The following is an 11,807-nucleotide window of genomic DNA, read 5'->3' on the forward strand; positions in this document are numbered from 1 at the left end:
GCAGAACTCCCTGCCCTAAAAGATTTTCTGCTTTTGCCAGAGCTTCCCTACTTCTGCACAAGTTTAGAAGAGTGTGTCTGGTCTTTTGTAGAACCAAGAAAAGAGTCATATCTACCAGCTGCCATCTTGTCCCAGATTTGACAGCGTCATACCTCTGTCTTCACTCAGACACCCCCAACCGCTGTCTCTAATTATAGGAAATACTGAGTTTCATGATCTGTTTATAACAGCAAGAACAGCAAAGGGTGGATATCTGCAAGCATTCTTATTGACGGAGACCAAGGCTCCTGAGGTTTTGTTTTATTTTGCCTGCTGTGGTTGTACATACCTCTGTTTTGGCTTTTCAGGTGATGATGTGTTCATGCCTAACAAGGCTGAGTGTGATGAATATGTGCTAGAAGAGTTTGGCATCATTTTTGCGGGCAATAAAAATCGTATCAACAGCTTTGGATGGAACTTTGGCCAGGTAAATGCAGCACTGAAATGTCAGACAGTGTTGGGTGCTCTGGTTTTCACATGAACTGGGTGACCAGGGGTTGTCTGCTTTTTCCAGTTCATCACATATGCCTCTGAAGAGCAGGAGTCTGGTATTGAAATCAGAACTCATGCCAAGCCCTGTTATACTGATTAATATGAGGATTTGTAATTGACTAGTCAGTGATATGACCTAGGACTTGGAGATGCAGCCAGCAGAAACCTTAGTGTGTGCTGGGTAGTAAAGTACTGTAGCAATGCTGAGAGGCAAAGTCCTGGCCTTAAGTCCACAGATTCCAAGTTTTTAAAAGCTCTTTGAGTTCTAATCTTCACAGGTTGTTGAGGTTGCATTTTCATATGGTAATATAAAATCACTTCATTTAGTGATTTAAAAAAAATTAAACACTTATATGGCTTTACTTATCCCAATTTTTAGTAGAGTAATCTGTGTTTCCAAAACACTAACTTATTTCTATAATATAGTTTCAAGAAGATATTCTCAATATTTGCCTTTCCATGCTGGATCGAAGCTTAAACTATCGTCAGGATCCTGCCACAGATGTATCTCACCGAAATGACCCCAAATATCTGGGCCGCGTTCTCAGTGCAATGGTAAGCAACATGTTCAAAAAGTCCAAACTACTAACTGTTCTTTTAAAGTAGTTAGTGAAAGTAAGTATGAAGACACTTCTCAGAAAATTTTAGGCCACTGTTTGTATGCACCAGAAACGTGGGCCAGAGAAACACCTAGGTGGTTGTCTGATCTGAGCCTGCTAGATTTATCTCATCTGTGGTATTTCTGATACTTATCACTTTGATACCCAGTAGTCAAACCGAAAGTATAAGACATGGGGTGGTATGTTGCAGGACCAGTCCCTTGGAGGTCTTTAGTCCAAACCTCCCATTTGAAGTGGAACTACAGCGGTACTAGATCAGCTCAGCCATGGATTTGTCAGGCTGCCTTGAAAATCTCCAAGGATGCAGGTTTCATGGCCTCTCTGGGTGACCGGTCCAGAGCTGCACTACCCTCTTAGTGAGGAACTTTTCTCTTATGTCAAATACAGTTTTCCCAAGCTACAACCTTCTGCTGTTGCCTCTTGTTATATAACCTGCCAGAACAGAGAAAAGTTGGACTCTGACAACTTAGTCTGTTCCATTCGAGTAGTTGTAAGCTACTATTACATTCCCCTTATCCCCTTCTTAACCAGACTGAACTAGCCCAATGCTCTCAACTTCTCCTTGAGATTGTGTGTTCCAGGGCCCCCGACCATCTTGGTAGGCCTCACTCCTGGGCCCTGTTCAGTGTCTCAACATCCCCTTGAACTGAGGGACCCAAAACTGGAGACAGGACTCCTGGCACAGCCTCAGTAGGGATAATTAAAGTGGGTTAACAGCTTCCCTCAATCTCCTGGTCACACTTTTCCCAACGTAGCCTAGCGTGGGCTTTCAGTTTACGACAAGAGAGCACTGTCTGCTCAAATTCAATCTGGCATTTGCTGTAACTCCCAGACCCCTTTCAGATGGGCTGCCACTCAGCCAGCTGCTTCCCAGCCTGTACCAATGCATGGGGTTATTCTACCCCAGGTTCTGAAATCTACACCTTTTCTTCCTGAACTTCATGAGTTTCTATTGACACCATACCCAAGATTTACCAGGTGACCGTGCTCCATTTGTTGTGTCAGCCACTTCCCCTAATTTAACATAAATTTGCTGAGGGCTCACTACATCATGATCCAGGCACATTCTGAAAGCTTAGCTGCATGATATGCTTTGATGATGCCATTCAATGATACAATGGTAAAGTTGCCACCTCACATCAGGAAGGTTCACTGAAAACTGGTGTTTGCCTTCTTGCCTGGTGCTACTGTACTTGGGTGGGAGAAATAGTGATTAAATGCTCTCCATTTCTTGAGAGGACACATATTTCATTTCCCTGAAAGGATAAGGCTTCTTCCTGAAGACCAGCTGCATGAAGCAGTGACTTCTGTCCACTAAAATGTCATTCAAGGCTTTTCTCCCCTACTGCTACTACATCTGTTGTAAACTCTTAATTTATCTCATCATAAATTTAGTGAATATTTTTACAGGTCAACGCCAATGATGACCAAGGGGTGCTGCTAGGAAACTGGAGTGGAAATTATGACGGTGGGAAAAGTCCAAGCAGCTGGACTGGAAGTGGTGAAATCCTGCAAAACTGGAAGAAATCAGGATTCAAACCTGTTAGATATGGACAATGTTGGGTTTTTGCAGCAGTACTGACTACAGGTATGTTTTATGTCATGCACATAATGGACACTGCACAGATTCTGTTAAAAGAACCACTAATAATACTTCCTACATGAAAGTCTTTCAAGACATTAGTATGTTATATGAAACTTCATATTCCAGAAATACTGCTTTCTTACTATGGTTTTCTATTTGCTCTTTAGTGCTTAGATGTCTGGGGATTCCCACTCGTACAATTACAAACTTCAGCTCTGCCCACGATGCAGATGGAAATCTGCGTGTGGATGAGTTTTATGATGCGTCTGGAAATCATTTGGACAGGGCAGCTGACAGCATATGGTAAGGCTCTCTGATGTTTAACCGTAGGACCTATCAATGCCTATAGAGTCTTCAGGTGTAGAGTATAGATTCTAACGACAAATGCTTTGTTACCTTCTTAAAAATTGCCTTAAAAACAATTACACACACAGAGGATCAATAAAAAAATACTACAAAATAATACTACAAAACTCGGTGTTTTCACTCTTTCTCAGTTAAACAGAGAACTGTGACATGACTTGCAACAGCTAATTGAAGCCAGGGCAGGCAAAGTTACAGTTACGATGCCACAGATGACTGCAAATTTGTGATATTACACTGGAAATATCAAACAGTGGGACTTGACTTAGTCAAGTTTGGAGTTTGGAGCTATTCTTCAAAAACAGTTCATGTTAAACTTTAAAAGTTCAACAGAACCAGCTTCCCTGGGTTTTTTTTGCAGTGACATCATTTGCAGTGAAAATAATTTAATTACTGCCACTATTAAGCATCAAATGCACTTCAAACAAGCTTGCATTCAGCAAAGAACAGGTGCAGTCCCTCACTTTTTGCCTTTTTTACTCCCCTGCTTGTTCTGGACCCATTCTAAATATAAGTGATAAGTGTAACTGTAGCATTGTGCTATAAGGAAAACAGCTAAAACTAAGGAAGTGCACATGCTCAGAACTTTTGGAGAAAAACAGGCTCAAGACATTTTATATAATTTTACAAATTTGATTTCCGCCCTTGAACATTTATGTCTGTTCCACAATGCAATTTTCAGCTCCTATCTAGTTAATCTAGTCAGGATCAGAGTGGAAGTGGTTAGTCTCAGATAAGAACCTATGCAAATTAAGGCATTTAACACATTTAACTAAGATGGCTGATTAATGGATGCGAACAGGAATTTAGAAACACATACTAGTAGTTTACATTGTTCATTCTTGCACCTAGGAATTTCCATGTCTGGAATGAAAGCTGGTTTTCCCGCAGTGACTTGGGCCCCTCATACAGTGGATGGCAAGTTCTGGATGCAACTCCCCAAGAGGAAAGTGGAGGTACACAGATTTTATTTCAGGAATCAAGTTGAAAAATCATAGTCAGTCACTTTCAGAGAGAGGAAAAAAAGTAAAACTGCCATAAAAGTAATTTCTTATCCTGCTCAGAAATAGAGTGGCAGAAGAGAATACTTTATCTATCGCATTAGAAAAGCCTCAGATAATCTGTGGATGCCAAGAAACAAACTAGACTTCTAGGAGCAGTCTTTCGCAGCAATTCCTATATTTCCAATGTAGGTATCCAGAGCTATTGAAAATCAAGAGATAATATAAAATACATCAAGTGTACCTTCAGAGTAAACACAAGATACATTGATGACTGGCCTGGTATGAGGGTCTATGTGGATGAAAGGGATAGAATGGGACAACAGCACTGGGCAAGTCAGGAGTCATTGATAAGTATCTGTCTAGTAATCTGCTTACTGTCAAAGAGTTGATTAGGTCTAAATTATTTTTTCTTGATGCCATAGGAATTTATCAATGTGGTCCTGCCTCACGGAACGCCATCAAAGAAGGAGATGTAGATCTGGACTATGACTGCCCATTTGTATTTGCAGAAGTGAATGCAGACTGTATGTACTGGAATTATGACCCTGCAACTGGAAAGAAAACATTAATGTTCTCTAAGTCTACTGTAATTGGCCAATTCATCAGCACAAAGGCGGTTGGTAGAGATGATCGTGTAGATGTTACCAATGATTATAAATATGAAGAAGGTAAACAAAACCACTGTTTCTTCTGGTTACATATCTGCTTCATTCCCAAACAAATATAAACTTTAGGCTAGGAGTCTCTTAGTGGGCAATTTTGGGCATCTATAAGGTAGAAGCCAAATTTATACTCGGTTTATTCAGTTTTAACAGAAAGGGGAAGAGTAGGTAAAGAGTAAAAAATACTGCCTTGCCCTTTCTGATATGGAGCTGTTTCATGGGACCTAAATAAGGCAAGTTCAAATATCTCTGAGTAAAGCATTCACTGTTCCGCTTGCCTATTACTAATGTGTACTGACTGCCTCTGCTTTGTGAGAATTAAGTTTACAGCCCAGTTATTTGACAGCAGGATGAAAGGCCTATTACAGAAACCTAAGCTAAACCAGCACTTAGGCCCAGGAAAAGCAACTCTGTGAAAGGGTCAAACAGCATGTAAACTTGTCAGACCTTTGTGTTTGATTGTGCAGAAAAAAAATTACAATCATGAACTGAATTTGTAAGTGCAAAGAATGAACACTGCTGCTGGAAATATGTATCAGAAGGGTGAAAAGCATGATAAAGCAGAGCCTAAATAACTGGCTTCCATTGTGTACTGGCTCTGGCTGGGATGGAGTTAACTTTCTTCATAGCTGACCCGCTTAAAGCATTGATAACACACCAACGTTTTGGCTATTACTGAGCAGTACATGCAGAGTGTGGAGGCTTTCTCTCTTCCTCCCCGCTCCGTCCTCACCACAGCGAGTAGGCTGTGGGTGGGCAGTGGCTGCAAGGGGACTCAGCCAGGACAGCTGACCCTGACTGACCAGAGGTGTATGCCACGCCATATGACTTAGTGCTCAGCAGTAAAATCCCAGTGAAAGGCGGAGGAAACGGAGGGGGCATTTGTGGTTATGGCATTTGTATTCCCAAGCAACTGTTACGTGAGTTGAGGAGGCCCTGCTTTCCAGGAAGTGGCTGGACACTGCCTGCCGATGTGGAGTAGTGCATGTATTCCTCTTTTTGCTTTGCTCATGCACAGTTTTTGCTTTTCCTGTTCAACTGTCATCATCTTGATCCACAAGCCTTCTCGCATTCCTTCTGTTTTCTCCCCATCCTGTGGGAATGGGGAGTGAGTGAGAGGCTGGGTGGACGTTCAGCTGCTAGCCGGAGTCAACCTACCACACACTGCCATCAGCCTTCCCTTGTATTAGGGGCCTTTTGTGTATTAGCAAATAAGAATTTACATTTCTAAATATTACAACCATAAAAGGGATAGAAATGGGAAGAGTGAGGAACTTTGGACTTAAGATTCTGTGTTACAAAAAAATGCTATTAGACGGGCAGCGACATTACTGATTGCAGATCCAGAAAATTAGGTGTGGCTGTGGAAAACAGGCTCTGTTTTTCTGTAAGTACGGACACTATGTTCTGCTGGCTTGTCTCTAGCAGTCATGTAAAATAAGAGATGCACGTTAACTGTTGAGGATAATTTTCATGGTTCTCTCTGACAGGCTCTAAAAAGGAAAGAGATATTTTTAAAAAAGCCCGTAAGAAGCTGGGACTTGAGGATAAATTTGATCCCACAGCACCAACGCCACAGGAAATTGATCAAAAGCCTGACATCTCAGGGAAGTTCAAGGTGGCTGGCCCTTTAGAAGTTGGCAAAGATCTCAATCTAATTCTGGTTCTTGAAAACTTACAGTCTGATGCTAAGACTGTTCATGTAAATATGACTGCGTGGAGCACTGTGTACACTAGAAGACCAGTTCACGAGATCTGGAAGGACTCCATACCTGTCACTCTATCTCCTAAGGAAGGTGATTTTTCAAAGAACTTTTAATCATAATTGTATAATTGTTTTATCAGTAAATGGGCATTGGAAGCTGGTCAACTTGGGGGAAAAAGCTCTAAAAAACTGCAATCTTAAATTTATATGCAGAAAAGGCTGAAAAAAATTACATTGCACTTATAAACATATTAAAAAGGCATGTTTCACACCATCATTTCCTTCAGTACTATTCACATTTTGGAAAATGTATCTCAGGAGTGAAAAGAAGATGCTGAGTAAACATGAAGTTTAATTTAACAAAATTTGCATAAAAAGATAAGGACAACATAAAAGCATAGAAATGAACTAAATGTGTTCTGGTCAATTACGAGGGGCCTTACTGAAAGGTAACAGGACATGGCTAACAGCAGAAACAAGAAACCTCATCCATTAGCACATTAGAATGGAATTAAAGTGTGAGGAATCAAAATAGCTGAAATAGCCCACTAAACTCCACAGAAAAGAAAGTTTGTATTGAAGAACTGTTGAGTAAAGGACCTCAGATCTTTTAAAATGGTTTTTTTTTTCAGATGGAATTTGATAACCTTATGGAAGAAATTCTCTATCTAAATATGAGTATTGTTGGAAAGATGAAATCAAGTTACCATTAGGAGCTTGGGATAATAGATGTATCAGCATTTCTAAAGTGAACGGAAAGATCATTGATTCACAACTGATACTATATTGTATTCATTTTAGGCTTCAAGTCACTAGTGAGAAGCAGAAATAATAGTTCATTTCTTTACTATGTAATTTGACTTCTGGAGTTGGGATCTATCAGCTTCCTCTAAAGCATTAGGAATTGGACTCTTGGTGAAGACAGAGTTCATGTGCCTAATGGCATTACAGTCATGCAGGCACCTTGTGGTCTTGTGCTCACAGAGGCTGTGTTAAACTAGTGGCTGAATTTACAGTCAGCAGGGAGGTTCTTCCCCAAATCTGATGGTGGGGACCACTTAAAGAGATTTTTGCCTTCTTCTAGAGGTATGCTCTGTTTGCTTGGATTTGTAGTTAACAAATGTCTCGCTACTGGAGGAATCTAGGAAATTCACATTGCCTGCATTTTCTTGCTTACTTTTGTGGGACTTTGCATTGGTGACTTGTCACCTTTTCTTGTATTTTTCATCTACTGTATACTGCTGGAAAGTAGTTTGTGGCTTGCAGTGTTTGCATGCAGCATAGCTACTCTACAGTTCTTCTGAACTTGAAGTTTATTGTACGAATGGCCAAAACTGTGGAATTGCCTAGATTCAGAGACAGAGGAGATCCCTTCCCATCCAGTATTCTTTAATTTGAATTACAGCATGGAAACTACTGTAAAAACACATGATAATAAAAAGCAGATAGGGCTAGGAAAGATAAAGGAAATGTAAAGACGTCATTCAGCTCATCTCAGTACATCATGAGCAAATAGGACTGATGAGGCCTATCAGAGCATGTCCCATAATAAATGGAGTGGCACTGGTAAACTCCTTGAACTCCAGCTGTCTTACCTTTCAGTGCAATTGGGAGGAAAACAAGCCAGGCAATATGGTAGTAGGGAATGGAGGAGGGATAACATTGAAGAAATCACTCTTTCTCTCTATAGCAAACTGATAGATTTGCATGAATTGAGTTTGGCAGTGATGTCTGAAGGCCAGTGTAGTCCCAGACACAGCATAGAAGGAAAATACTAATATTAGGTATGAAACTCTGTGGGCTTATAAAAGTATGTATCAATTCCTTTTTTTTTTTCTTCCAGAGAAACAATTTCCCATTAAGATATCATATACTGAGTATCAACAGCAGTTAACTACAGACAACACGATCCAGGTAACAGCTTTATGTCATGTAGAAGGTGGGATTCAAGTGCTAGTGCAAAGAGACATCACCCTGGACAATCCTGCCATCGACATACAGGTAAATTTCTGTCCCTTTGCTCTAACTGCAGTGGCAGAGAAAGGGGAAAATGAGCTCTTACAAGCACTTTCTTCCCCAAAAGAGATGTTCTGCTCACATTCTGCCATGGTCCACCACAGCATCTCGTAATATCTCTGCTTCTGATGACTGAGAAGGCTCGGATAGAAAGGAATACTGAGAACCTGGCCTTTCAAGCATTTTCTTTGCACAGGTACTTGGTGAAGCAAAAGTGAATAAAGAAGTGGATGTGGAAGTGACATTTACCAATCCTATTGATGTGGAAGTGATGGACTGTGTGCTGCAGGTAGAAGGCAATGACCTGCTCAGAGGAGTCCTTGAGATAGCGTAAGTACAAGAAATGCCTCCTTCCTGCTATTAAAGATACATGAGTAAGAACATAGGCATGCATAACTTGGAACTGAACAGTGGGATGAGACAGCATTTTCTTCTTGCTGTAACTTGGGAGGCCAGTCAATGTAACATCCTGTAATGAAGCACACAGCTTTGAACCAGCTCTTCATCAAAGCTAGGCTTTGGCTCCATAGTTTGGGAGGTCAAATAATTGCTGTCATAATTGGACAGAACTTGGACCCCACAGTTCCAGCAAAAAATACATGCTTACCCATGCAGTACATTTTGCTGAGGCTATCTATGCTGCTACAGGCCACACATGTTGAACCTTCTTGTTCTGATCAGAGGGCCAGCAACAGGATACACGACTGTTTCTGTCCATACTATACCCATATTGTAGCATATATGAACCAGGATCTTTTTTTTTTCCACTGTATTAAATGGACTGCAGGTGCCAATCTGGGTGTTCAGCCTTCTAAACAATTTGCATTTACATCAAACAGACAGACACACAGGTAAAAAGCAGATGCATCAGTGTCCCAGCTTTGGGAACAAAAATGAACACAAATTGTTTAGACACAAGTTGTGATCTCAAAGGGTGGTACCTCTGAAAAGTACAACCCCAAGTATGCTTCATGCACAGCTATTCCAGACACAATAAATCAACAGCTAAGGAGGACAGCTTTTAAAGAACAGACTAAACCATGACTAGCAGCTACTCCTTAGATGATTGAATTTACTTTACTAAGGCCTGGAACTTGAACACAGCTGAAATCCATAAGGCAGGCAGGAGGAGAATAGGAAAAATGGTAAGTATTACAATAAAAGTTTGGTCTGGTTTGGATTTTTTTAATGAAAAAAAAAAAGTTTTTCAAAACAAGAACTACGGGCACACTGATTTTCAAGCTTTGCTTTCAGAACTCTACAAAATAATTATGTTAGGTATTTAATAAACAGAGCCAAGAAACTATTAGATGGTGTTGAGATGGTGAATGAGAAGACTGGAATAAAATAGGTTCCTTTTACTATAGATCCCAGGTTCCTATTTTTGTGCTTTGATGATTTTTGTATCTTGTCTTGCTCTTTTTCCTTCAGTATTTCACAACTGAAACACAAAGTTAAATTTTCAGACTGTTCCCTGCTTTGTACATATACAAAATTGCACACAAATTTTGACATATGCTAGCAAATGCAGTTATTTCTAAAAAATACCTGGGATACAGTTGTGTGCTCTTTAACTGAATACACACACAGACAAACACAAGCAAACAAACATACATAGCAACTTAACATTGCCATTTGCACTTGAGCAACTAGGAATGGTCTATCCCATAAATTATAAGCTCTCCTGAGGGAATTTAGCAACCTCATGTTTTCTATCACATACAACTTTATCCTCAGGCAAGACAAGAAAGTATGACAGGGTGAGGCTGTTTGGGAAAACCATAAACATGAGTTTCCAAGAATTACAAAATATACTGGCTTAAAACTTTTTAACTGCCATTCATAATTTCCTGCTGTGTAAACACTGAGGTTTTCTTGGTGCTATAATCTATTCTAATTCAGGAGTTTCTAGTAACATTCTTCATGATCTCAGATTATTCTTTTTTAATAATTCAGTGATGTTTCACTCCCTCTTCTGCATGAAGTTTTATGTCATGTGATACTAGTATGTCCCCCTTTGTGTGCTTATCTGGGTCACTGCATAATGTATTTGTGAGAGACCTTGATGCATGGGTTTGAGTATTTAAATACATATCAGATAGCCAAGTCCTGTATGGTCTTTGCATGGCCATCCTACACTGAACTGGTAGGGATTCTTACTTACGATGGGAGATGGTTAGTGAAGAAACTCAAGCATGATGCATAAGCCTGTTTACAGCTTATATTTTTCCCTTTGTTTCCTATTTTTAGCATACCACCACTGAAAGCCAGTGAGAAATCCAGTACAAAGTTTAAACTCATCCCTTTTGAGACGGGTCCCAAACATCTACTTGTTAATTTCTCCTGTGATAAATTTGCAGATATCAAGAACTTTAAGATGGTAAATGTGATTGACTAACATGAAGATGTACATGAATGGTCTGTGTGTGTATAAATTGAACAAAATGTCATAAGAAATCTTGTATAAGAAAACAATGACAAAATTAGCAAACCAAAACCCTCACTTCCTGTGATAAGGGGTTACCAACATCGTATCATTAAAATTTTACATTGTAATTTTAAATAAACTGAGGAATAGTTGATTCTTCATTTACTGTTGTGAGTGTCCATGTTATTAAAATGAGCATCTTACCTTCTATTCAGAGACTGTTTGTTTGACTTTTGTCTGGTTTTCTTTGGAAATCATTCTTTCTGGCTCCAGATGTGTCTGCACAAACATTCATAAACTCATTTTTACACATTCAGAGCCTTATACAGTGGACTTTCAAAGTGGTGTTTCTCCTTACTGCAACCATGATGACTAGAAAGTAGCCAGGATGAGTTGCACCATTTATGTCATTTAGCTTTGTCTGCTTTGCTGCAAAGTCTGTCCTGACATTTTTCCTTTTTTGGTAAATCATAGTGACCAAATGAGGCATAGGAAATGTTCAGAAGGAATTTGGGTGGTGTCCAATTTGAGAGCCATTTGACAAACACCTTGAGATAATTGCCCAGCTCAACATACATGGCATTTTTACATGCTGATATTTTGCACTTGCTGAAGGTCGTCTTTGGGAATCAAAGGGAGGGTAGTCTTAAGTCTAAGGGTATTTTAACTTGAGAAGAGTTAAGAATTCTTCACTATAGATTGTGTGTCAGGAAGTCATCTTTCAGAGTTCAAGTTTAGTAAAGCTTACTTAAACCCTTTATGAGAGGATAGGTACAGGCCAAAAGCTGGGTTCCAGGAACAAGTGAACTAGGTATAGCCCAGTGAGTGACCTGGTTTATGGCCAATAATTCTACAACAGTAAGTCAATCTCTGACTGAAAATGATCTGTGTAG

General features: G+C 39.9%; 1 protein-coding gene and 1 long non-coding RNA gene across 3 annotated transcripts in view; one reads left to right on the forward strand and one right to left on the reverse strand.

Moving 5' to 3' along the window:
* The window catches only part of LOC128139636 (protein-glutamine gamma-glutamyltransferase E-like), a 19,485-nt gene extending 8,361 nt beyond the window's left edge, over positions 1-11,124 (forward strand). For both annotated transcript variants that reach the window (XM_052782334.1, XM_052782324.1), the window contains exons 4-13: positions 348-466; positions 958-1,086; positions 2,562-2,739; positions 2,904-3,039; positions 3,952-4,055; positions 4,526-4,771; positions 6,256-6,561; positions 8,314-8,471; positions 8,683-8,816; positions 10,737-11,124. In XM_052782334.1, the coding sequence (XP_052638294.1) occupies positions 348-466; positions 958-1,086; positions 2,562-2,739; positions 2,904-3,039; positions 3,952-4,055; positions 4,526-4,771; positions 6,256-6,561; positions 8,314-8,471; positions 8,683-8,816; positions 10,737-10,884 (1,658 nt within the window). In that variant the 3' untranslated portion in view covers positions 10,885-11,124. The remainder of the gene's footprint in view (positions 1-347; positions 467-957; positions 1,087-2,561; positions 2,740-2,903; positions 3,040-3,951; positions 4,056-4,525; positions 4,772-6,255; positions 6,562-8,313; positions 8,472-8,682; positions 8,817-10,736) is intronic.
* The window catches only part of LOC128139660 (uncharacterized), a 66,617-nt gene that overhangs the window by 259 nt on the left and 54,551 nt on the right, over positions 1-11,807 (reverse strand). The gene's annotated exons all lie outside the window — the stretch shown is intronic.

Source organism: Harpia harpyja, chromosome 1 (genome assembly GCF_026419915.1).
Source record: "Harpia harpyja isolate bHarHar1 chromosome 1, bHarHar1 primary haplotype, whole genome shotgun sequence".
Taxonomy (NCBI): domain Eukaryota; kingdom Metazoa; phylum Chordata; class Aves; order Accipitriformes; family Accipitridae; genus Harpia; species Harpia harpyja.